Source organism: Chlorocebus sabaeus, chromosome 15, assembly GCF_047675955.1.
Source record: "Chlorocebus sabaeus isolate Y175 chromosome 15, mChlSab1.0.hap1, whole genome shotgun sequence".
NCBI lineage: Eukaryota > Metazoa > Chordata > Mammalia > Primates > Cercopithecidae > Chlorocebus > Chlorocebus sabaeus.
The window spans coordinates 19,666,918-19,694,404 of NC_132918.1; the positions used below are offsets into that span (position 1 = coordinate 19,666,918).

Consider the following 27,487-nt stretch of genomic DNA (forward strand, 5'->3'; position numbering starts at 1 on the left):
AGATGTTAATGTCAGAAACTCAGAACTTTATCTCAGTATACCTTGAGCGCTTAAAATTGTTTTTAAAATATATTTTTCTGTAATGAGTTTCTGGAAGCATACTTGCTTCCAATTTTTCTAAGTCACTTTATTTTTTTATTTCTATACTGATGTAACTACTCTTTTTTTGTGGTGAGCTTAAGAAAGTTGTGATCTAAAATGCATTCCTATTTGATCATGCTAATTCCCAAAACACTTTTTGTTCTTTATTATTTTACTAATACATTTACTGTCCACCTACAAGAGGATATGTGAGGAGGAATCTCACAATACGGAGGAACAGGAATGTGCTACATATTTTCCTCATGGAGAACTCCTTGTTTCTATTCCCAAATGTAGCTCTTATAGTTCTCATTACTTCTCATTGCTCCTGTTTTCTGAATCTAAGTAAGTCCCACCCTATCTTTCTCTCTCTTCTTTTCTTTCCTGTGTTCTTGTAAGTAAGACTGAAGAGAGAAGAACATTAGTTCTTTCATAAAAAGAAGGATGAAGTCACAACTAGATGCAAGATTAGTCAGTTTTGTCTGCCCAGTTTTGTTGAGCTACCTCTGGGAAAAGAAAAGGGGCTTTTCTATGGTGAGTAATCCCATTTCAACTATAGTTTCTTTTATAAGATAAATGGGCAAAAACATAAAAATTTTATAGAGGATATTGAAATGAATTTTTCAAAGTCTGAGAAATTATTAAAATAGAAATTGAAAAGCTAGTTGTTATATAGGAAACGGTAAAGATACAACTAACAGGACATGAGAAAAAAGCAAGAGAAAAAATGGACACACAGCTGTACACAGGAAAAAATGTTTGTATTGCTCTTACAGATAGCTCTTCTGTAGCAGATTATATTTTTGTTTATTGTATATTTACTAATTCAGTCCTTATTGACAAATATTATGTATTCAGTACCTATAATGCTTTGTGCTTTGTGCTGGGTTGTAAGACATAATCTTACATAAACAAGAGGATGATACATTTGCAAGTAGAAAGGATAATTGAACTAGCGAAATTGTGGCATCCAAAAGTGTAATGTAACTATTTTCATTTTTCATTATCTTTTTCTTTGTGTTTTCCCTTAGAATGCTGATTTGAATAAAATAGAAAAACTTAAGCTGTCAGTTTTTATGTGTATTCTTAAATTCATCTTAAAATTTTACTGTCTCTCAAGAAAGCTTCCATATTTTTGTATTCTCTCTGGTCTCAGCTGCTTAATTCATTACCTTTCCTATTGGTTTCTTTACCCTTAATGGGTAAGTTTGTTGAGTAATCCAGAATTGAAAATTTGGTAGACAGTAAAAACATGTGAGTTTCAGGTAGATACTAGCATTGTTACCTGCTAAAGCACCTGGTTTAGACTGAGAGCTAAAATATTGGTTATATGGCAGGAAATTCACCAGCAAGCTCATAATTTCAATAAGAATTGTTTTCTTAACAAAAGTGGAGACAAGCCCAGTGATACTAAGATTTGCAGTTGAAGTTACAAGTCAAGCAGTCTAATACATTTCAGCAGCATTGCAATAGATTGGTAATACAATATTGAGAGATTTGATCTGTCCTGAGTGAACAAGAAAAATATTTTAAATGTACTTGTCAAGTGAAGGTTACAAGTGGTACTTACTTAAGAAAATATTTCTAGGTTGTTATTTAAATGGCAAAACATTATATTTTTGTTTCCTCTTTACCTGTATGTGAAGGATGTATTATACAGAGATAAGTTCATGAGGTATAACTAGTTAACCTAAACCTGTTATGTGGCATGCTTTGAGGTAACACCATAGTCCTTTTTGTGAAGGAAGTATTATATCTAGACTTTGTACATTTTTACCTCTTATGAATTATTTCTATAACATTATTTTAGAGCAAGAATTCCAAGCAAATTGCTTTACCTGGAGTTTGAATTAATTCTTATTTTCAGAATGCAAATACTCTATTCTTCAAGAGTGAACTCAAGACTACCATAAATAAATTTCATTTGTTTCTCAGCCTGTATTTCAGATTCTCAGACCCAGTGAGAGCATAACTGTGACTGTTAGGAGTAATGTCTAATTGTTGTATATTTAATTCTAACTTCCGTTCTCTGGTCAAATTCCAGGCTGCCAGGATATTGCAGATGAATTCAGAGCACAGGAGATTGATGGACAGGCCCTTCTCTTGCTAAAAGAAGACCATCTCATGAGTGCAATGAATATCAAGCTAGGCCCAGCCCTGAAGATCTGTGCACGCATCAACTCTCTGAAGGAATCTTAACAGGAACATGAAACCTTGATAAAACAGCAGTTTTACTCTTCTCACACAAACTTGTAAGGTAAAGGCCTAACTTGGTCTAGAATATGACACTTACTGTAGTGGATAGCCAAGCACATTGGGATTTCCACATCAAATACTGACATTTCTTCTACAGGTATAATAATTCATCATACATTTTCATAATTAACAAACATTGGTAAAATTAATTTTACAGGTTACATGAAACATTGAAAGACTTGTTATAGAGGGCCATGATATTTTTCAAAGAAATGTGTTACACTAGATAATTTTTTTAAAGGTGATGTTTATCATTAATATAAAGAATCCTTTTAAAAGTAATTTAATGATTTACATTTCTCCTCTTTTGATTCGATTTTCTTATACATTTTTTTCTACCCTATTAGTTTTCTAAAGGTTGTCATGAGAGGTATGTTATGGAATAACTTAGTAGTCCAGTGACAGAATCATATGAAATCAGTGTACATTTTAAAAAATATGTCTTTTAGACATATGCTTTACCTATAAAAAAGGAATTGTGTTCTAGTATGAACAATACTGATCTGGAAGTGAGAAGAGTTAGTTCCTATTCCAAACTTGACCAAGAATTTGGTTTGACTGAGAAAGTTTTCCTCTCAGTTTTTGTACATTTATTTGGAGCAGTGGTTCTCAGTGGAGGTCAGTTTTGATCGCCAGGGAACATTTGGCAATGCTGAGACATTTTGGTTGTCACAGCTTGGGGCTGGGTTTAGGGGAGGGTTGCTACTGGTATCTAGTAGGTAGAAGCCAGAGATGTTTCTAAATATCTTATAATGCACAGGACAGCACCCCTCCACTATCAAGAATTATCGGTTCAAAAATGTCGGTACTGCCAAGGTTGAGAAACTCTGATATAGAAGGAGTGATAAATACTGTTTTCACCCAAAGGAATACTTTTAAAAGATGGAGCATACTAAATATATATGATGAAAGTATTATTCACATAACATTCATATTCTGCTGAATAATTTTTTCTAGTTTAATCATACTAGAAAAAGAAAAAAAGATCTACAAATTGTCCTATAAAATAAGGACTAACATGCAAATAATTTAACTCTCAGAAAGTACTAATTCATTCTGATTATCTTTCATACCTCTGTGCTCCTCTGCAATGATGAAGGCATAATATGATTATACCTATGAACTAGTGCATAGCCTTTTCTGGCAAGAAAATAGTTTGTAGCAGATATGTGGTTGCTCTTTGGATTTTTTTCTAATGTTGAACATGCTGGGACTAGCTAGAATGTACATTCCTACTTCCTTTAGCAAACGTTTGCATGCTTCCTGCAAAGCACTTACCAAGTGATTTCTCTTAAATCACCAGATATAATTTTGTATGTACATGTTTGAGGAAAAAAATTTAAAGCAAAACCTTTTACTGAACAGTGTTCTATAGAATTATGACACTAAAACAAAATTGTTTGTGGAAGCCCTGAAAGCTTTATAGTCCTGGACATCAAAAATTTTATTTGAGATGATGAATGTTTTGTTTTACTCTTTTCTTATATTACCACGATTGAGATATTTTAGTAATTGAAGGAACATACACAGATATTTGGCAGAAGTCGAGTAAGGAGGGGAAAATAAAGAGTCCATGAGTTTCAGTCATTTTCACTGCTCTTTTCAAAAAGATTGTGTTGAGCTAGTAGAAGACTAAAGATGTCACTGAAGACATCACAGATATTTATCTTTTGGCTTTGTGTACATTAGAGAATGTTGATTATTTTTATACAAAAATACAGCGGGTAATTTTTTTAATCTTTAGATGCCTCTTGTTTGAATGTATGCTTTGTGGAATTCTTTGTGTAGTAATGTTTTAAAAAAAGATGTTTACTGATAGTTACATGTAGGATTAGAATATGTAATATAATATAAGGCTCATGTTCCAGACCTACAATAGCTTGTAGTCTATGTTACATATTTCTTTATATCACATTTTTAATCATTGGATTAAAGTTTCAAGGAAAGCTAGGTACTCTATAATCGGTTTTCATTTATTAGTAGTTAATCATCATGACAGAATTGTCATATGCTTGACTTTTCCCCTCTTCTTGGAATTTCAGAACACAATACAGGCTAAGCATTAGTAAGAGACGGCTCACAGTATGAGGGAGGGAGGTGCAATGGAAAATCTTGCCTGGAATTAAAACTTCTCATAGATTATCCACAGTTAATACAAAGTTTATTATTTGGGGATAGACTCCTCCAGCAATAATGATTACCTCCCATAACTATATTACTATGGCCTTTAAGGTATCAATTTTGAACTGTGTTGTAGGCTCTCCTTTTATTTATTTGCTTTCCTACTAGCAGCCATTCTGTACTTATTGAAAGCCCCTGTGCCTACTGCTGTCTTAAAAGTATTCAGGAGGGGCTTACAGGAGGGTTTTCTATTGGAGAATACCTTATAATCTTAAATCTAGTCCAGATAGATCTCTGTTGTCCCCACTCAGAACATACCCAGAAGATGCACTTGCTTTTTTCAAGTGAGTTTTTATTTAAAAATGGCTTGTTTGCTATCACATTGGTACAGCTGTTTCTTCCAAGATGAGTTAATCATCTTAATTTCAAAGCTTCATCTATGTATAATGGATATATAGACAACACTGAGCATCCACCTCTCTCCTGAGCTTTAAAGCACAGTTTCAGTATGATATAGGTGGGGAGTATAATTGTTTTCATATCCTTTCATACTACTACTAATAGTTTTAGGATTTTAACTGGGGAGAGGTAATGACAAACAGGGAACATGAAGGTTCTTCCTACTTTTGCTACCTAAGTTTGCATTTTCTGACTTCCTTAAAGTGTTGCACTCTTTGTCCCATTGGGATACAAAACCGTTAAGTTTGAAATTTTGCTTTAAGCCTTGTGTTCCTAGGGAAGTTAAACAACTAAGAGAGCTGATTTGTGAAAACTATTTTTTATATGACATTAATATTCATCAAGCCTTGTGTAGGCATGTGTAAGACACAGCTATGCAGCTTTGAATAGTCAATATAGTATGAGATAGAGTGTTCCAAATCCTGTCATTTTTTAAGTAGCATATTATTGCCCTGATGGTACTGTTACTTTGCTGTTGAATGCTCTAAACAGAACTTTTAAAAAAGGTGTGGTGTAAGAGCAGTCACCCAGGAGTAGACAAGGTGGAATGGGAGGAAAGAAATGGTAATGCAGAAGCTTGAGCATGGGAAGGGTCAGAGGAGGAGGCCATCATCCTTGTTAGCTTAGCCTGCTTCAACACTGAGTACATTTCTGCACTTTTGAAGTGAATATTCATGTTTTACTTAGAATAAATAATTTCCTTTCATTAGGGATCCCAGTTGATTTTTGTTTCCTGGTGTATCAAAATACTTAGAACTGTGAAACAAGTATTATTGTGATCATGCCTTTAAATAATTTTTGACATAGCTTATCTTCATATATCAAGTATAAAATTATAATGAGACATCTATTCACAATTACAAGTCTTAGATTGAATTGAAATGTGTTACATAGTGCCCTGTCTCCCACTGACTTGTTCAGTTAAATGTCTTAAAGTACATTATGTCCATCTTCAGGCTTTTGGTTCCACAATGGCACAAGTATGGTAGGGAGGCAATATAGTCTTAGGCTATATGCCTATATTAAATGTGTATAAACGATTTTTGAAAGAATACATTATTATAGATGTATGTGAGTGATGCTGACCTGACAGCCATATCCAGTGGATGAAACTGACTGGACATACTGTTAAAATGTTTTAAAGATATATTTCCAACCAGAACAGCCTGGTTATAGTTTGTGGTTTAAAGATTCTCACCTTGATGAATTGCAGGAACACATGCAGCCTACTGGCATTGAGCATTAGCTAATGGCATGAAAGGGCCTCATCTCACTACCTCTCTAAGGCCTCTAGCTCAAAGAAAACTGCATGAAAACTTATTTCTTAGATCTTTGTCTCAAAATCTTTAGCGAGGATTTTGTATTGGGGCTAACTTGATGAAGGGAGGCGGGAGGCAGCTGGGGCAGGACTTTCTGATACCTGACAGTCATGTTCCAGAGCAACCTTTGGGCAGCGGAAACTGGCCCATCTATGCAAAATGATTGCTCAGTCTGTTTCTTGTGTACTACATACGTAACTAGCTGGGCCCTAAGGAAGGTTTTCTAGGGGGAAGGATAGGGAAGTAGAGGAGGCGACAAGTAGGAGGAACAAAGCATTCCAGACCCAAGAGGATAGAAGTTATTTAGGATAGATATGGCCTACATCCATAGTTCAAAATAATACATTTTAATTGTTAGATGCCAGTTATAAGTAGGCTATAGTTTTTGTATGTCAAGATTTACCTGTAATCTGACTCATTCTTTCACTCTCTATACCCACTGTCTCCATGCTTAGGAGCATGGATATTAATAGTTCCAATGATATATAAGTTAGTGATTTTTGATTTCCGAAAATTTGACAACCTTTTATTATAGTTGGAGAATATTTGTCAAAAATTCAAAGGTTGTTGTAATTGAGTTGCCAGCATTACAGAGAGTTTCCATTTTCAGATACCACAGTTGAATCACCTCTGTAGATTGTTATAAAGAGGCATTTTAAGATAGTATTTTATTTGTTAGGTTGTATCTCAGTCTAAGAATTGGGAAAAGAAAAGCTATAGGTTTCTCTTTCCTAGTCTGGATTTCAGTAAACACAAGCCTACCTCTGCTGCTTTGGTTCACAGCAGTGTGGATCATGAAATGAACTGTTTACCCACATTCATCAATATTGGTATTTTATAAATCTACTTAGAGCATTTAATTTCATCTCAAAGATTGTGATCCAGTTTAGATAAGCACAAATACAGTATTAGGAAAAGTAAATATGCAATCTTACTAAAATTTCAACTTGTTAAGCTGTATATCTTAAAAAAAAATTATTTGGGGCTGGGCATGGTGGCTCACACCTGTAATCCCAGCACGTTGGGAGGCTGAGGCGGGTAGATCACCTGAGGTCAGGAGTTCGAGACCAGCCTGACCAATATGATGAAACCCCATCTCTACTAAAAACACAAAAATTAGCTGGGTGTGGTGGCGTGCACCTGTAATCCCAGCTACTTGGGAGGCTGAGACAGGAGAATTGCTTGAACCCAGGTGGCAGAGGTTGCAGTGAGCTGAGATCGTACCCCCGCACTCCAGCCTGGGTGACAGAGCAAGACACCGTCTCAAAAAAGCAAAACAAAACAAAAAATTCTTTGGGAAGATAGGTCCTCTTTTTTTAGAAGTTCATAAAATGTATCCTTATATAGTTTTGTTCACAGTAGTTACATAAGCTTTCTTCAAATAAAAAAAGTTTAGATTACCTTCTTTGGAAAAAGAATTTCCTAAATTTTTAAGAATTTTCCAAGTTTTACATATTAGTTTTTAGAACCTAATCCATTTTCAAATTGTACTATGAGAAAGCTTTTTTAAAAAAAAAAAAAAAAAAGTTGTAAAGCATTAATACAAATATAATTATTACCATCACATTCCAGAGAATATGGCTTTTTCTAAACTTTCAATTTAGAAAACATACATTAAGGGGAATCTCTGCCCTCCTTTTCAGCTCTGAAGACCAGCTTTTCTACTCAGACACATGCACACACCCCTTCCAAGTGTCATGTTTATGGGAACATTTGGGAAATGTTTTCCAGATGTTTTATTTTTTCCCTTTTACAGTTTGTTGACATTTAATCTTATTTAAAGATGACAATTTTAATCTGAAATGTTAGAGAAGAGGTACAACATAATGAGGTTCTAGCTAGCTTTCTACTTTTGAAAAATATTTTTTTTCTACTGCTTTTTACAAGTACTGGTCCTCTCAGTGATACTGGTGGTGTTCAGTATGAATCCATAGAAAGAAAACAAAACATGTTGTTTAAAAGAAGCAGAGTAATGAATTTCAATTTGGAGAAAACCAATATAATTTAAAAACACTGTTATACTAACATAGCAAGGTTTTAATTAAATATAAGAGTAAGGTAGTAAGTTCTTTTAGAGCACCTGTTTAAATTTACTCCAGGAATCATCTTAAGGATTGATAGTCACCATCATTTATTGACCTAAAAGTTACATTTCATGGAATATTATCAGTGTTAAATCCAAGATTTGTGGAGCTTTAACTGACGATGGTGAAAAAGTTGGTGTTCATGAGAGTGGTGGGGTGTTTAGTCATCAGTGAAGTTAAACATCAACCTGTTTTAGAAAGAATTTTTTAGTCTTGCTTCAAGTAAACCAGAAGAGTCTAGTATTTAAATCTTTATTTAGAATGCTTCCCTTAAAGGTATTTTTTTGTTTTGGGTAGCATTAAATAATCAGTAAATAATCTATTTCAGTAGTAAATAATAGATGAATTAAGATGATGATGAATGAGGATTAACACACTGGTCTGGATACTGGGGTTTTATGTCAGTGGGTTAGCTGTGTGTGACATGTTGGGCAATTACTCAGCTTTTTTAACAGCTTCCAGATATGCAATATGGTCCCTGTACTACTCAAAGGTTAATTTTGGTTTAATTCATCTTTGAGGTACCTCCCAGCTCTAAAACTATGATTCTAGGCCATGTAATGGGGTTGCTCCTACTTCATTCTCTTTCCCTTTTTAGGGGTTCGGTTTAGCATCCATTTCTTGGGTCACCTACAGTCTTTGTTCTCCTAAGGATTAAAATAGAAAATTCATACGTAACAAGCAAATGAGGACATTTTCCTAAATGCTCCTTATTGGTTAACCACTGAATATATGAACACATATGAATATTGTCATTCATGTACTTATATGCATTTAGCAAACCATTTGAACACTTATATGTGCAGTGTGTGGTGATCATGACATGAGGAACTAGTAATAAGTAAAATCTTCCCCCCAAAATTCATTGTGGCTTAAATAAATATGAACATAATCATTACTACTTAATAAACTGACTGAGAGGGAATCTTAATAAACTTGGAACTGGGAGGGAGTATTTTTATGTATTGGGTAAAGGGTTAGGCTAGATGACATCTAAGGGGTCTGAGTGAATCATATCATAATTTTTATAACACATTTCACATACTAAACATCAGTTGGCCCTATACCTGATTAAGTTACAAAATTTAGGAGACTTAACATTAAGGACTTACAGGTTGAGACAGCCCATATTTCACGGCATTATTTTAACACTTGAATCTGTTCCAGAGTTGTTGCTATACAAGGCATGTGGCAGAACAAAAAAAAGCTGTTGTTGATATAAGAGCTTTTTACCCAGTATTGACAGTGTAGCAACCTTTTTTTTTTTTTTTGAGACAGGGTCGCTCTGTCGCCCAGGCTGGAGTGCAGTGGTATGATCTCAGCTCACTGCAACCTCGTCCAGATTCAAGCGATTGTCTTGCCTCTGCCTTCCGAGTAGCTGGGATTACAGGTGCTCGCCACGACACCCGGCTAATTTTTGTATTTTTAGTAGAGATGGGGTTTCACCATGTTGGCCAGGCTGGTCTCGAACTCCTGACCTCAAGTGATCCACCCACCTTGGCCTCCCTAAGTGCTGGGATTACAGGCATGAGCCACCACGCCTGACAGTGTAGCAACTTTCTAAAACTGAAATATCTCAAAGGAGATCACTGGAACAGACTTGTTCATTTATTTTTTGTTTTTAAATTAAGAAAGATGACGCAAAATAAATGTTACTGTATTTTAAGCTATTACAAATATCCACCTTTTAAAGATACATAAGCAGCAGTAATATTCTAGAAAGCACATACAAAGGGCATCCTTTAAAATGCAGAACGGGTAAACATGGAACAGTTCCATGCTTGAATTGGTAAGTATTTGGGGGATAAACATTGAATGGGAGAATCATTTATTGGGTTAAGGTCCCTTCCTTGTCACTCTGGGATGCTGTGAATCACATTGTACTTCCTATTGACACAGCTTTACATGTCAACATCAGTTGATACTAACATTCTCCATAAAGATATAGAATGAAAATATCTATTAAAAATAGTTTATCATTCTTGTGGCTTTTTGTTTGTTTGTTTTGAGACAGAGTCTCACTCTGTCACCCAGGCTGGAGTGCAGTGGTGCGATCTCAGCTCAATGCAACCTCCACCTTCCCAGGTTCAAGCGATTCTCCCACTTTGGCCTCCCAAGTAGCTGGGATTACAGGCATGCGCCACTACACCTGGCTAGTTTTTTGTATTTTTAGTAGAGATGGGGTTTCACCATGTTAGCCAGGCTGGACTCAAACCCCTGACCTCAAGTGATCCGCCCGTCTCAACCTCCCAAAGTGCTGGGATTATAGGCATGAGCCACTGCGCCTAGCCTGTTGCAGCTTTTTAAAGCAGGAAATATCCAAATAAAATGTTGGGTTAGAATCTATATTAGAATCTTTAACACTTAATTGAAAACGGGAAGACTATCATCTAAGTAGCCAGATAATCTGGGTTTCAAAAAATTATTCCATGGTACTAGTTTAAAAAATACTTTTCAAGTGTTTTAATTTTTAAAGTATAACTAATTTTTCAAATATTTTATGCTGTTAAAATGTGTATTACATAAATACTTTTTGTATATGTATTCTTAAATTTCAAAAAGTCAACTGAATGTGCAAAGATGATATAATTTTGGATGTATACATTTAAACTAGATTCCCAGTCCTCTCCTTCAAAAACTTGGTCTTTGTTTTTCCTATAGGGGAAAAAGTCCAAATAAGTTCCAAAAATTATCCTCAAAGTAGTATTATGCTTGTAGTAAATGAAGGTTGGATAGATGGATACTGACAATGGTGGCAGGCATTTCAAGCCTTTTATTAAATTAGTACTTTTTGTCTTCTTCCTTATTAACATTTTGTTGTTAATTTTAGCAAAGACCAATTGTGATAAACTGGTGTTTTTTGGATGCTTCAAGCACATGTTAACCAAGTTTGTAATTCCTCCTTTTGGTTCCTCCCATTGTTCTAAAATAGGACTTTCGTATTATTAAAACCTCAAAAGATGATCCACCCAGGATGAACAAAGATCACCAAGGGGAAAGAAAACATTTTTTATCTTTACAGAAAACAAATGTTAAGATTATATATAGATGTATTCTTTACATTGGATATTGTATTAGAGTCCTCCTTACAAGAAATGAAAGTTTTTAGCACTCTTAGCATTAGAGTTCCTAGATTGGTGTTGATAGCTACAGTTTTAAAATGTATAACCTGAAAATGAAGGTTAATTTTGCATTGTAAGAGCACATTTGATCTATGTAAAAAGTGTCCATTTGGTGTATTTTTTTAAAAAAGAGAAAGCACTTTCATATTAAGTAGCATGTGTATGAATTTAGATTTTCATATTTGTTGTGTCTGTATTCAGTGAAGTAAATTGAGCATTTAAATGTTTGTTGATGGCAACATTAACTATTAAATTAAAGCACCTTATACTCTGCTGCTTAACTTGCTTGTAATTGCACCTTTGTTACCTGCACATTTTCATATAGAATATTGTTGTAACATTGCTTCGTGTGGGTCTGGATGGAAGATTAGTGGGCCTACAGGATCATTTATTTATATTGTTTATATTATAATAATATATTGTAGACCAGTTGTAAGTTCATTTCTTTACAAATAAAAGCCTCTTCCATTTGGCTGGTCTATTGAATAATTTTTTTTCTTTAAGCTTGTGAGACATGGGGAATCCTGTGTTAAACAAAAAGCTTAGTGAGGTTTGAAATGGTTTTAAAATCTCCTGATTTAAAATCTGCAAAGAGTTTAAGTCTTTACTGATTAATTTCAATATATTTAAACATATTTCAGTCCCATATTTGGCCAACTAGAAGGCAATATATTTAGAGGAAAAAGTAACACAGAGAAGGAAAGAGGGCCGGGTTTTAATGTTTTAAACTGTTTAAACACACCCTGATGTTCTCTTGAACATAGGATTATTTGTCCTAAACTTTCGATATAGTTGGCTCTCTATATGCATTTGGTTTTTATAGAATAATGTGATTTTTATTCCTACTTTCTCTATTTTTTTTTTAACATTGTAGCATCTATTATAGGGGTTATTTCTGTTCCCTACCATGTCTTCCGTTAACAGACCTGATCATAGAGAGGTGGACATATGATTGAAGTCAGGTTGAACAGTCATTCCCTGGGACTATATATTTGAAGTTAGGAGATGCTTTAAGTTGGAATTATGAAAGCCCTGAGCTGCTGGCAGCCAGAACACCCACTTTGTGGACACAAAATGGAAACCAACAACTGAAGAGAGATTCTCCTAGTAGTTTACCGAGTTGTCTTTCCAATATCCAGCTTGTTCTTAGAATGGCTCAGGTTGAGTTTGTATTACCTGCTACTCAAAGAATTCCTGACTGAGTGCCCAGGAGCATTTCCCAACTTGTCTTTATAGATGGTTAATTAATTAGCTAATTAAAGAGACTTCTGTGCTCAAGTAAATGGGTTTCTTCTTCATTATAGCACTGTAAAGCCTTAACATGTTCATGGGCATTGTACATTTTCAAGTGAAAAATAATTAAGAAACAACATTCTTCACATTTGACTCTGAAACAAACCATTCTTTTTGAGAACAGTCAGTGGCACCAATGAAAGGCAGTGTAATATAGTGGTAAAGAGCAAGAACTCTGGACCAGAATTCTGGGTTTGCATCCCAGCTTCCCCAGTGTCTAGTTGTATCATAGTGAGTTTCTTACTTCCATTGTTTAAATTTCCTCATCTGTAAGAAGGGGATAGATAATAGTTCCTGTCAGAGTTGCTGTGAGGATTAAATCAGTTGCTGCATGTAAAACACTTAAGATGGTACCTGGCACACAGGACACATTTCTTAAATCTCTTTGCCATTATTAGTGTTCCATAGCACTTGTTTTAGGACATTTTTTCAAATAATGGAAAGTAATACATTTGTGGATCATGAACTCAATTTAGTGGATCAAAACCAGCATTTAAAAAATGACACTAAAAAACGTATTTGCATGATATGTAAGGGTAAGTATTGTTATGACATGTAAACATAATACATACATGTCTATGGGTCATGATGTTAAAAAATATATCTTACTATAAATATAAAAAAAAAAAATCAAAAGCCACCAATTCAGGAAAAGCTAAGTTTAGATTTATGCAATATAGTATTTATAAATGGGTGATAAAAATACCTATGTAGCTTAGTTCCTAAAGTAACATAAGATTATTCTGCCACTCATATTTTACTCCAATGAAGCAACTCTGCCCATCCACCGGGGGAGGTTTGGCAATGTCTAGAGACATTTTTTATTGTTTCTACTGGGCATGGAGGTGCCACCAATCAGCGGGCAGAGAGCAGGGATGCTGCTAAACTGCCCCCCAACAGAAAATTAACCAACCCCAAATGTCAAGAGTGCTGAGGATGAAAAACTCTGCTTTTACGTGTGATACATTGCTAATGTCATTATGATGTGACATGCAAGTATGTGACATACAAGTTATAATATGAAAACGAATCTGCTGAATCATGGAAAGGGACCTAGTCATTACTTCCAGTTCCATAAGGTGAGCAACCAAAACTCTCTTCTTCCAGGAATATTTGCATTAAGAACAGAGAGATACTTTTTAAAATTAGCTACATTTAAAATAAACTAATCTTCCTCTTACACTGAACTTTATACCAAATCATTTTAAGAACAATTTTTATTTTCTTGCTTTCATTTGAACATTTAATAAAAATGTTTTGGTTGGTATCTTAAAGTTGTCAGTGAAATCTCAGATTTACATAACAGTTTGCATCCAGTAGTTTTTTTGGGTAACACAAACATCAGTATGGCCAAATGTTAACTCATTTCACTTTCTGTGTTAATAACAAAATAATATTTGTAATATACTGTCCCTGAACAACTATAAAAACTTCTTGGAATTATTTTGTTTTTAAAATAAAACACTATTTAATAAATAGTATCATAGCCCCAAAAGACACATTGTGAACAGTATCAAAGTTAAGGGGCAAAAGCTTTAGTTCAGTTTATTTTTTAATATGTCCTGAGTTCTTTCTGTTTGTAAAATTATGATCTTACTATAGTCATAACTTTTAATTAACATTAACAAATCATTATTGATATAGGCTTTTCAATTTGCTCAAGATTAGGAATTGTAAGTGGAATGAAGCAGCACTTCCAGTTGACAAATGGATCCAAAGGTAATCCAATGTCTCTTAAATTAAGCTTGTGACAATTAAACCAATACACTGTAGCAATAAGAAAACTATTGACAAAGTACAACCAGGGAATATTCATCTCAATATATGCTGGAACCTGAACTTTAAGTAAAAGAATGATTACCTGAAGTAGTACAAATGGTAACCAGGTACTGAGAAAACAGACAATGAGCTTGGATAAGAATATTTTTTTTGATCTCACAGTATAACTGGAGTGGGATGAAAAAGGAAAATATAAGATAGTTTCATTCATATAGGAAGTTATCCTGACAGCCTGTACCAAAGTAGTAACTTCTTCCCAAGAGGTTATGAAAGCTACAAATAAAATCATCACCATGAAAAATGACAGCCAGTAAGTCTGAATGCTGACATAGAAAGGACAGTGGTGAGAAGCAGCATTCTGTGCCTTCAGGCTTTGGTAGATGGCTGGGTCTCCCAAAACATAAGCAAGGACTGAAATCCAAATCAAAATTACTGTAAAGAAATAAAATAATTTTTGACACTTAAATGAAAGCTTGGTTGTTTTAGAGAAATTGAGGCAATAATCTATACAAGCTATCAGGAAAACTGGATAATGCAAAAAGCCATAAGTAAAGGAAATAATTTGAGTAAATAGGCAGATGTGGTATTTAGTAAACCTAATGCTTAAAAGTACAAAATCCCTGAAATACAATATAATGGAAATGTTTACCAAAAGTAAAAGATCAATGAATGCTAGTGAAATGCAAAAATATTCCATAAAATTTTGACAGGTGTTTTTTCTTCTCATTCCTAGTGTAAAGATATTTAATAATATTTTCCCAAGTATGATCAAGAACAGTAGACAGTTAACATCTAGGGGCTGGTTGGTTTGACGTAACTGGTACTGAAAAGAGCAGTTCTCTGAAGAGAGGGCAGTCATATTTTTACTTAAATTTCAAGAAGACCTGCTGAAATACACATGATAAAACACTGCTTCCTTTATTTTCCGTCCCTGCAAAAAAAAAGTGAAAAGAAAACCTTAATGTTACCTATTTTGAAACTTTACAAAGCAAGCACCACTATTCCTAAAAGCCTAATTCAGTCATTTCCCCAAATAATTAAATATATGAATAAGAATTATATGTCATATAATACAGAACATAAAAATTAATGTGTACACTTTGGTCATTTTTTTGAGACCCAGATGGTCCAGAACTTTAAACCAAAAGATTTTTAAACCAAAATGTTAAATATAAATTACTAACTTCTATATATAAGTACAGGTTTTAATAACTTAGAGAAATGGTTTTATCTACCAGGGCCAAAACTCATGCCTAAAATAGAAGCTTGATAGCAATATGCAAAACAACTACATAGAGCTTTTAATCCCACCTCACTCTGACTCCAGACTGCATGACCCCAGTCCCTTTTGTCAGTGAAGTTTAGAAGCTATGCTTATGGGACCCCTTAACACAGTTTTCAAAGTTTTTAGCTGCAGGATCCTTCAGATTGAATCTTTTCCTGAATCTCTGAAAACAGGTGGTTTCAGCTAAAAATAGTGGAAACATAGGTAAAGGAAAGAAAGAGAAGTGTTTATCTTCTGGATGTGATCTTTCAGTTAATGGCATGTGGAGAGACAAGATAATAGAGGGAAGGAATAGGGACTGAGTATAGATACATGAGAACATCAGGAAGCGGTAGGTAAAGGCAAAGGAACAGGAGTTGAGGCTTCAGTAATACATGCATTTGGAAGCAGGAAAAAGAGATGATGAAAGAAGTCAGAAGAAGAAATCAGGAAAGGATTGGAAGGAAAGGAAGGAGATTCAAGAAACACATCCTTAAAAAAAAAAAACAGAGTTGACCCAAACTTACTTCTATAATACTATTCAATCACAGTATTTATAAATAGGAAAAAAAAAAAAATGACAAGAACAACAAACCCAACCACAAATGTCAAAAACTGGAGATGGGTTCAAAACCACACAGGTTGGCTGGTGTAGTGGGGCTCTTGCCTGAAATCCCAGCATTTTCGGAGGCCAAGACAGGAAGATGGCTTGAGCCCAGGTGTTGGAGACCAACCTGAGCAATATACGGAGCTCCCTCTACCAAAATATATATATATATATTACCTGGGCATGGTGATGCACACCTGTGGTTCCAGCCACTGGAGAAGCTGAGGTGAGAGGATCGCTTGAGCCTGGGAGGTCAAGGCTGCAGTGAGCCGCAATTGTGCCACTGCACTCCAAGCCTGGGTGACAGAGCAAGACCCTGTCTCAAAGAAAAAAAACAAGAAAGAAACAAAACACAGGTTGACTATCCCTTGTCAGAAATGCTTAGGACCAAAAGTGTTTTGAATTTTGAATGCATCCCTAATCCAGAAACCCACACTTTCATTTGAGCATCAGGTCAGTGCTCAGAAAGTTTTGGATTTTAGAGCATTTCAGATTTCAGATTTTGGATTAGGGAGGCTCACCCAGGGATATGGTCATCTTTATGATATGCAGCCATTAAAAATGTTTCTCAGGATAGGAGGAAGACTTGGTTTTCATAGTTTTCACTCTACCTTCATTTGTTAAATTTTAAGCCTTGTGAATTTGGTACATGTTAAAAAAACATCATGATAAATTTCCACAGTATGTTAAATGAAATGCAGGTTACAAAATTATGCAGCAACATGTCATGTAAGAAATTATACATGCATAGAAAAGGGCTAAAAAGGTACATATCAAGTCATCAATACAGTAGTGTTATACTTTGTTTCCCAAACTGTAAGGAAAAAAATGGAGTACTGAGTCTGAAAACTGAAAAAGTTAAATTTGCCTAAAAATAGGTCACTGATGATTAAATAATTTTGTCTGAAGGTAAAGAAATTAGTGTGACAATAGTGAAAACATGGAATCAATCCAAATGCCCATTAGTGACAGATTGGATAAAGAAAATGTAGTACATATATACCATGGAATACTATGCAGCATAAGAAAGGAGATCATATCTTTCACAGGAACATGGATGGTGCTGGAGGCCATCATCCTTAGCAAACTAACGCAGGAACAGAAAACCAAATACCACATGTTTTCACTTACAAGTGGGAGCTAAATGATGAGAACTGATGGACACAAAGAAGGGAACGACAGACACTGGGGTCGACTTCAGGGTGGAGAATGGGAGGAGGGAGAGGAGCAGAAAAAAATAACTATTAGGTACTAGACTTAGTACCTGGGTGACAAAATAATCTGTGCAAAAAACCACCATGATATGAGTTTACCTATAAAACAAACCTGCACCTGTACCCCTGAACCTAAAATAAAAATAAAAAAATCACTGTGAGAGAGTTTTGATGACAGTTTTGTCGACAGATTGAACCATTACTCTCATGGCCATAAATCGGTCATAAGATAACTTATTAAGGTATACAAATAATGAATCTACTTATAGAAACGTGTGTATGTGTAAAGGCAATTATAATACAAAATCTATTTTCATAACTATAAAAGACCTAATCAAACAAGTACTTCCCACACTCAAGTTTTTTTCCCCTGTATTTAAACATAGTACAGTTTAATTTGATCCTATCCAAAAAAGTTGCATTCCAGATTTGATATACAAGGGCAGAGAAACGTAGCTGCCGACTTAACAAATGCCATTGGTCTTGTAAGTGGTGTTGCTTGGATAAAGAAGCCAAGATGAGTAAGACCGTAGGAAGTCCCCCTTGTGCCAAAAATGGAAACAAAAAAGGCTTAGTTTTAAACAACCAATGTTGGTTTAAAATGAGGGTGAGGAAATCGTGTGGATTCATATTTATAAAGACTCATTTTTCAGAAATGTAACTTTAGGATAAAAGAATAGAATCATCTGTCTCACATAATTTTAACTTTTATAACTCCTATTCTAAAGTAAGGAAAGCCAAGTCAGGCTGGGGGTCATGGCTCATGCCTGTAATCCTAGCACTTTGGGGAGGCCAAAGTGGGTAGATCACTTGAGCTCAGAGGTTCAAGACCAGCCTAGGCAACATGGTGAAACCTAGTCTCTACAAAAAATACAAAAATTAGTTGGGTATGATGGTGGGACCTATAGTTCCAGCTACTTGGGAGGCAGAGGCGGGAGGATCACCTAAGCCCAGGAGGTCGAGGCTGTGGTGAGCTAAGATCACGCCACTACATTCCAGCCTGGGTGCCAGATTGAGACTGTCGCAAAAAGAAAAGAAAAGCTAGGTAGGCAACATCCAAGGGATGATTTCCAAGTTCCTGTTTCATCACTGACTCTGACCTGTGGAGGCACCTGGAAGATGACAAAAGCAGGGAGGAGGAGAACCTGGAGGAGGACCCTTGTGTCTCCTAGGGGATAAGGAAGGTCCACCGAGGAGGAAGAGAATCAGTTACAGCCACCCAACGCAGGAACCAAGAACCTTTTCAGAAGATGACTGGAATAAAGAAGACAAGTTCGACATGGAATATGTAAGAGAATCATAAAGCTAGAAGAAGAATAAGAGCAGGGAAGACAGGCAACTTGAGGCAATAAAAAGCGAAAGGAAGAAACTGGAAAACAAGATTTTGGCCAATTTACAATAGTTCCTGAATACCACGATCATGGAAACCAATCAGAGCTTTCTTAGATGAGACCAATTTTATATACTCTACCCCAATTACCCCATAAACCACTATAAGTGTTCAAAATTCCAATATTTTGTTTTTAAAACAACTCCCTGGAAAAGTCAGAAATCCTTTGATAAGCTACCTGAATTTTCCCTAGAAAAATGTTCACAGTAAATATAGGGACTCAGAGATTTACAAGATGTGGTCCTTTTCCTGCATGATTCTTTAAACTACTTGTGAATCAACTCACATGCAACCTGAAAAGTTAATGCGAAAGTCCTTTTCAAGGTATCTTGCTTTACGATCTGGCCCAGTTTGGAGGTATTAGCAGGGCCTCAGGGAAACAAACCATGATTTCCTTTCACTGACCCAATCTCTGTTTTTCCCTTTGTAACCCAATTAATTCTTAACAACTTGCATACTTACTCTCCAGTGGGTCGTCTTTGACTGATGATCTTCCTATTTAATTTTGCTTTTACTGCCTTCAGTTATGTTATTTTTGGTTCCTTGCATTTCACTTTGATATACCAAAATGCTATGTGAGTAAGCTCTGTGTGAAAGATAGAAAAGAAAACGAAACATTAAGAGCTATCTTAATAGCAAGAGTCCAGTTAAAGTGGTTCCAGATCACTGCTTAGAAAAATTGTAGCTTTTTTTTGTGGGACTGAAGCCAGTAACTAACTGCTTACATTCTTAGTTTCTTTCTTGCAAAAGGAAGAAAGGGGATACTTGTACTGAAAGCACATCAAAAATGAAGAGATTGATGCATATACCACATTTACTTAAAGGAATCTTACTTTATAGTTTTCAGCCACAGGATAACGCAGCTGTCCTCAAAGTGTTTGGTTGCAGGACCCTTTGACCCTTGTTGCATGTTAACATCAATAACATTTTTTAAATGTTGTTTAAATAATATGGTAAAAAATTACTATATTTTACCAAACAATAATTTAGTGAGCACAGTGACATTGTTTCACATTTCACAACTTGCTTTAATGTCTGGTTTAATAGCAGACAGCTGAATTCTCATCTATGCCGGGTCTGTCGTGCAGACCCTGGCCGAACAACAGATGAAAGGAGTACTCAGACACAGATATGCAGTGTAACAGCAGCTAGGGGGCTGCCCAGCATTAGTGGCCAAAGAAGAGAGCAGCCTCGAACAGCTGGAGCTGCTTGCTTTTATTCAGTACAGACATAATGCCGAAAACCTGGAGCAAACATAATCTGTGGGTAATTCACATTATTATTCCCCCTTCCAGGGAGCAGTCATGCGTGTGGATGAGCAAAGGTCGGTTTCTGGACCACACAAGTGAAAAAGCCTATTTAAGATAAATCCCACTACACGTCCTTGTACCTACTCCTTGCCCTCTGCCTCAAGGTCAGAAAACAGCTGCCTTCAGCTTATTCTCCCCCAAAGCTATACAGAGCCTTCCAACCTTCCAGAAGGCCTGCTCCTTTCCCTACAGTTTCTCCCACCACTCTGACTGATCTACATCTCTCCCTTTTGTTTTTTTGCATCAGGTTTTGTTGAAGAGTACAGATGTGTGCAGCAACAGGTTTGACAAGCGCAGCAGTTACAGCTCGTGTTGTGTCTGGCTTTGCATAAAGGGGTTTGTGGCACATAATTCATCAAATTCTGCCCTCTAGAGGAGGTATTGACTGGCCTCTCAAGTTGTTTTAGCTAGCACTGACCAGTCCCATGGGGTCATACAGAAGTTGTCTGCTATGGCCTCAGTTAATCCTTTCATAAATGGGCTAGTGGCTCCATTTTCTCTAATGGTTTTTCTTATCTCTTTATAAGTGTTGAAAGTAATGGGTTCATGTACCCGATTGCCTTGTTGATCTTGCATTACCAGGCAGACCAAGAGCTCCCCTTCTAATGCTGCTTAAGACAGGGTCCCATAACTGTAGTATATCCCTTGTCCTTTTTCCAATTTATTGGGGAAGGGGGCTCAGGGAAAATCTGTCTCCTCCGTGGCACCTTTACCCGGTAACGGTGGGACTGAGTGAGGAGAAGGCGGCAGTAGGGTAGATGACGGTTCTTCCTCCCTTCCCTTTTTAGGCTCTTCTGTGTAGAGTGGGGTCAAAGCAGCCCTAACTAAGGCCCATAATGTTAAAAGATGTTACTGGGACCCCGTTGCCCTTATGCATGATTGTCATTTAAGATTTCTTCCCACTTGCTCCCGGAGCTCTAAGTCTAACGTGCCTTCTGGGAACTATGGGTTATGGAAAACAAGTTTGCATTAGGTCCCTTAATTGAGCCTCTGAAACCGAGGCTCCACTAGCTTTAAGCAGTTGTTTCAATACTTTTGTATGCTGTTTCTGTTGAGCAAATAAGTGTTGTCCCATGATGAAACCTTAGCTTGAAAATTCCCTGGAACTTGGAAATCCCAAGAGGGCTCCAATTCCAATTACTTGCTTACTGCAGTCTCTTCACCTTTGTTTTCGAGGGTTCCATCACAATCCATTGCAGCGTTCTTCACACAGGGCACCAGCTGTTGGGTCTGTCCCACAGACCCTGGCCAAGCAACGGATGAAAGGAGTACTCAGACACAGACATGCAGTGTAACAGCAGCTAGGGGGCTGGCTGGCACTAATGGCCAAAAAGAAAGCAGCCTCAAACAGCTGGAGCTGCTTGCTTTTATTCAGTATAGACATAATGCTGAAAGCGTGGAGCAAACACAATCTGTGGGTAATTAACATTATTGTTCCCTCTTTCAGGGGTACCCGGGACGGGGAGGTTGCAGTGAGCTGAGATTGCATCACTACACTGTAGCCTGAGCAACAGAGTGAGACAGAGTTGTCTCAAAAAAATAATACTAATTTAAGAAAATAAAAAATAAAAAAGCAACATTCAAATAACAGCAACTGTATTGATTACTGATATCCATAGGATTGTGACTTGACTATCCATGTGGATAATGAAATTTTGTCCCTCCAAAAGGTAAATATAAACTTTGAAGAGTTTGTATTTGAAATGTGGTCTTTGCTTGACATGTATCCAAATTCAGTGGAAAAAAATAAAATGTCACTCAACTCTGATAATGTTTTGCATTCATTCATTTGCACAGTACAGTTATATTCAGTAAGTAAGAAAATATAGAAATGTTTTTATTTTACTTATTTTTAAAAATAGGTGATATAATTTACTTGATACAAAAATTGGGTGACAGATGTGTATTACAGTGAAAGTTACCTGTCCCACCCAATCCTCCAACACCCCCACTCTGCCCAGCGTTGTCTAGCCAGTTCCCCTCCCTAGACACAACCACTATACCAGTTATTTGTGTATATTTCCAGAGATATTCTAAAGCAAAGTTTTAAAAAGAAATATGAAATTTCCTTATTAAGACAACTAGTGAGAGATCCTTGATTTGTCTTTTCCTGTCTTATTTATACACTGATAAAATCTGATAAAAGAGGCACAAAGGTAGAACACAACCAAGAATTATCAGTGATCTGCCAGAAGCAGGAGTAATTCCCACCAACCCAAACATAAGGTTGGTGATAAGGAACGCCAGTGAGGCCAGGCAGAAGACAGCAAGCAGGGGTTATCTCAGGGTAGGGGACAGGTGATTTTTATTATTCTCCTTCAGTGTAGAATTAGTGCTCACCCACAGGCCTGCTTCGTCTCTGCTTCTGCCCATGGAGGGTTTTTGTTCTTTGATCCCTACAGTTAATGGGCTACCAGGCCAAAACATTTCATTGCAGATGAGTTGCCCTTCAGTGTTGTCTTCCCTGTCGTGGGCTGGGGAGCGGGGGAGGCAATGCATTCCAGATGGCACATTACAAGATGGTGGAGCCTCTGTCAATCTGGGTCCTTGAGTGATCGTGTGAAGCAAAGCCCCTGGCGATTCACAATGGGTGTATAGTATGAGCAAGAAATAAACCTTTATTGCATTAAGTCAATGGGATTTGGCCTATCCTGACTAATGCCATACCTTATTATTCTCTATATCCTTTGAAATTTTTTTAACAGGATGTATTATTTATATTATCAGAAAAAAAAAGCTACAGTAGAAAAAATACCTTTGAAAAGACACAATACAAATGTAAGAATATCGGTAAAACTCAAAATTCAATTTTAATTTGTAATATATTTGTAAAAGTCATTATACTTTTGAGTTTTTTTCTTCTGATATTCTTTTTGTTTTGTTTTGTTTGAGTTGGAGTTTCGCTTTTGTTGGCCAGGCCAGAGTGCAATGGCACAGTCCCACCTCACTGTAACCTCTGCCTCTTAGGCTCAAGTGCTTCTCCTGCTTCAGCCTGCCAAGTAGCAGGGATTTCAGGCACACACCACCATGCCTGGCTGATTTTTGTTATTCTTAGTAGAGATGGGGTTTCCATCACGTTGGCCAGGCTGGTCTCAAACTCCTGACTTAAAGTGATCTGCCCACCTTGGCCTCCCAAAGTGCTGGGATTACAGGTGTGAGCCACTGTGCCCGGCCCTCTTCTGATATTCTTATATGCCTGTTTTCAAAAAGAAGGGCTCAATTCAATAACCTAAACTTAAATTTTTAAGTTTACTTAAAAAAGTGAACTAAACCCAAAGTAGGTTAAAGGGAAGATACAAAAAAAGAGCAGAAATCAATGAAATGAAAACAGAAAAAAAATAAGGCTGGGCATGGTGGCTCATGCCTATAATCCCAGCACTTTGAGAGGCCGAGGCAGGAGGATCACTTGATCCCAGGAGTTTGAGAACAGCCTGGGCAACATGGCAAAACCTCGTCTCTATCAAAAAATACAAAACTTAGCTGGGTGTGGTGGTGGCCACCTGTGGTCCTAGCTACTTGCGAGGCTGAGGTGGGAGGATTGCTTGAGCCCAGGAGGTGGAGGTTGTGGTGAGCCGAGACTCTGCCACTGCACTCCAGCCTGGGGGACAGGGGAAGACCCTGTCTCAAATAAATAAATAAATAAGCAAATCAATCAAAACAATGACAACAACCCCAAAACCACAGAAAGAAAATCAATGATACAAAACTGGTTCTTTAGGGAAAAAAAGAACCAATAAAATTAATAAATCTCTAGCCAAATTAAGAAAGAAATTGCCAAAATTAGGAAAGTGAATACCTAGAAACATTAAAAGGATAAGGAACTATTTTGAACATCTTTATTCCAATAAATCTATATGATGAAACAAACAAATTTCTGGAAAGATACTACTGAACCTCCATCCAAAAGATCCCTAAATATCTCTATTAAAGAAACTGGCCGGGTGCGGTGGCTCACGCCTGTAATCCCAGCATTTTGGGAGGCTGACGCCAGCAGATCACCTGAGGTCAGGAGTTCGAGAACAGCCTGGCCAATATGGTGAAATCCCTGTCTCTACTAAAAATACAAAAATTAGCCAGGCATAGTGGCTCGGCCTGTAAACCCTGCTGCTCCGGAGACTGAGGCAGGAGAATTGCTTGCACCCAGGAGGCGGAGCTTGCAGTGAGCCGAGATTGTGCTACTGCACTCCAGCCTAAGTGACAGAGTGAGATTCCATCTTCAAAAAAAATCTCTATTAAAGAAACTGATTATGTATTTAAAACCTACCCACAAAGAAAATATAGGCTCAGAGGCTCAGATGTCTTCATTGACGGATTCTATCAAGCATCTAGGGAAAAAATACCAAACTTAAAGAGTACCTCCCAGCTCAATTCACAAGGAGTAGAAATACCTTGATACCAAAGACATTTCAAGAAAACGAATATAGATCAGCATCCCTCATGAACAAGGAAGCTGAAATTGTTAACAAATTATCAGCAACTTGAATCCATCAATACATCATGGTCAGTGGAAACTTATTTTAACATTAGAAAGTCAATCAATGTAACTCACCACATTAACAGAATAAAGGAGAAAGACTATAAGATCACCTGAAGAGATGCAGATACAGCATTTAACAAAATCTAATATGATAAAAACAAACAACAGAAGGACACGTCCTCAACCATCTAGATAAGAAGTCTCTATGAAAAACCAAGATCAATCTCATGGTGCTGAAAGCGGATATCCATATGGGGGAAAATGAACTTTCACTCTTACCTTACACCATACACAACAGTAAACTAAAAAAAGATTCATATGACTAAATGTATAAGTAAAACTAAAATTTCTAGAAGAAATTGTTTGCAATCCTGGATAGATATATTAGCTTCCTAGAGCTGCCATAACAAATTATAATAGGCAAAAAATATATATATATTTTTTTTCTAAGAGACAGAATCTTTCTCTGTTGCCCAGGCTGGAGTACTATGGTGCAATCAAAGCTCACTGTAAACCTGAACTCCTAGGCTCAAGTAATGCTCCTGCCTCCACCTCCCAAGTAGCTGGGACCACAGGTTCGTGCCATCATGCTGGGCTGTTTTAAAAAATTTTTATTTGTAGAGATGGGGTCTCATTTTGTTGTCCAGGTTGGTCTCAAACTCCTGGCTTCAAGCATTCCTCCTGCCTTGGCCTCCTAAATTGCTGGGATTACAAGCATGAGCTACCGTGCCCAGTTGACTGGTGGTAAATTTAAAGTGAATGGCTCATGATATTATTTGGACTTCTGTCCCCTTCAAATCTCATGTTAAAATATGATCTCCAAGGCTGAAGGTGGGGCCTAGTGGGAGGTGTTTGGCTTATGGGGGTGGATCCCTCATGAATGGCTTGGTGCCCTCCCCACAGTAATGAGTAAGTCCTCACTCTTATTTGTTCACGAGAGAGCTGACTGGTTAAAAAGAGTCTGGGACTTCCCCCTCTTCCTGTTGCTCCCTGTCTCACCATGTGACACGCCTGCTCCCCCTTTGCCTTCCACCATGACTGGAAGCTTCCTGAGGCCTCAACAGAAACAAATGCTCGTGCCCTGCTTCCTGTACAGTCTACAGAACCAGGAGCCAAATAAACCTCTTTTCTTTATAAATTACCCAGTCTCAGGTATTCCTTTATAATGACACAAAACAGACTAACACAACTTAAAACAACAGAAATTTAATCTCTCACATTCAGGAGGCCAGAAGTCTGAAATTCAATTGTCAGTAGAGGCTAGGCACGCTGGTTCATGCCTGGAATCCCAGCACATTGGAAGGCCGAGACAGGTGGATCACTTCAGGTCAGGAGTTCGAGACCAGCCTGGCCAACTTGGTGAAACCCCGTATCTACTAAAAATACAAAAATCAGCTGGGCATGGTGGCAGACACCTGTAGTCCCAGCTACTTGGGAGGCTGAGGAAGGCGTATCGCTTGAACCCGGGAGGCAGAGGTTGCAATGAGCCATGATCATGCCACTGCACCCCAGCCTGAGTGACAGAGTGAGACCCCACCTCAAAAAAAAAAAAAAAAAAAAGGCTTGTATACAAATATATGTAGGAGCTTTATTCACCAATGGCCCCAGAGTGGAAATATCCCAAATATTCATCCACAGGAAAATGGATAAACAAATTGTAGTATATCTAGACAACAGAATACTTCTCAGCAATAAAAATTAATATATGCTCCACACAGGGAAAAGCCTCAAAAACATGCTATGTTAGGCCATTCTGCTCTTGCTATAAGGAAATACCTGAGGCTGGGTAATTAATTTATAAAGCGGTATTTTTTTTTTGTGAGACAGAGTCTTGCTCTGTTGCCCAGGCTGGAGGGCAGTGGCGCGATCTCAGCTCACTGCAACCTCTGCCTTCTGGATTTGTGCGATTCTCCTACCTCAGCCTCCCGAGTAACTGGGACCACAGGCACGCACCACCATACCCAGCTAATTATTTTTGTATTTTTAGTAGAGATAGGGTTTTGCTATGTTGGCCAGGCTGGTCTTGAACTCCTGACCTCAAGTGATCCACCCACCTCAGCCTCCCAAAGTGCTGGGATTACAGGCGTGAGTCACTGTGCCTGACCTATAAAGAGGTTGAATTGGCTCACAGTTCTGCAGGCTACACAGGAAGCATGGTGCTGGCATCTGCTTGGCTTCTGGTGAGGCCTCAGGAAGTTACAACCATGGCGGAAGGCAAAAGGGGAACAGGCATCTCACATGGCGAGAGTAGGAGCCAGAGAGAAGGGGGAGGCCCCACATGCTTTTAAATGACCAGCTCTTGCGTGAACTCAGAGGGCGAGTTCGCTTACCACCAAGGGGACGGCACCAAGCCGTTCATGAGGGATCTGCCCCCATGAGCCAGAAAAGTCCTAACAGGCCCCATCTCCAACATGGGAGAGCACATTTTAACATGAGACTTGGAGGGGACACATATCTAAACCATATCGCTGCCGAACAAAATAAAGCCTAGCAAAAAAGGGTATAGAGTGTGTGGTTCCAATTACATGGGATTCAAAACAGAAAAATGAATCCCTATGGCCGGAGAGACCATCGGTAGAAATCTGAAGCCAGGCTGGGGCAAAGGTGAACCAGGCAACGTTCTGTAGAGATAAAATGTTCTATGTTCGGATTGGAGTCCAAGTATATACATTTTTCAAAATTCAAACTATACACTAAAAATGAGTGTTTTA

General features: G+C 37.3%; 2 protein-coding genes across 12 annotated transcripts in view; one reads left to right on the forward strand and one right to left on the reverse strand.

The window, feature by feature from the left end:
• Positions 1 to 11,914, forward strand: part of PHC3 (polyhomeotic homolog 3) — a 93,838-nt gene extending 81,924 nt beyond the window's left edge. For 6 of the 7 annotated variants that reach the window (XM_007972121.3, XM_007972124.3, XM_037988575.2 and 3 more), the window contains one exon: positions 2,126 to 11,914. In XM_007972121.3, the coding sequence (XP_007970312.2) occupies positions 2,126 to 2,280 (155 nt within the window). In that variant the 3' untranslated portion in view covers positions 2,281 to 11,914. The remainder of the gene's footprint in view (positions 1 to 2,125) is intronic. The other variant, XR_492928.3, reaches the window with a different exon arrangement.
• A 2,020-nt stretch (positions 11,915 to 13,934) lies between these two features.
• GPR160 (G protein-coupled receptor 160) overlaps positions 13,935 to 27,487 on the reverse strand; it is a 48,802-nt gene continuing 35,249 nt past the window's right edge. Inside the window, exons 3-6 of one of the 5 annotated variants that reach the window (XM_073023468.1) lie at positions 22,640 to 22,872; positions 19,452 to 19,575; positions 16,563 to 16,701; positions 13,935 to 15,445 (exon numbers count right to left, since the gene is read on the reverse strand). In XM_073023468.1, coding sequence (XP_072879569.1) covers positions 14,357 to 15,373 — 1,017 coding nt within the window. In that variant the 5' untranslated portion in view covers positions 15,374 to 15,445; positions 16,563 to 16,701; positions 19,452 to 19,575; positions 22,640 to 22,872 and the 3' untranslated portion in view covers positions 13,935 to 14,356. Of the gene's footprint in view, positions 15,446 to 16,562; positions 16,706 to 19,451; positions 19,576 to 22,639; positions 22,873 to 27,487 lie in introns of all 5 variants that reach the window. The other 4 variants (XM_007972131.3, XM_073023467.1, XM_073023469.1 and 1 more) reach the window with 4 other exon arrangements.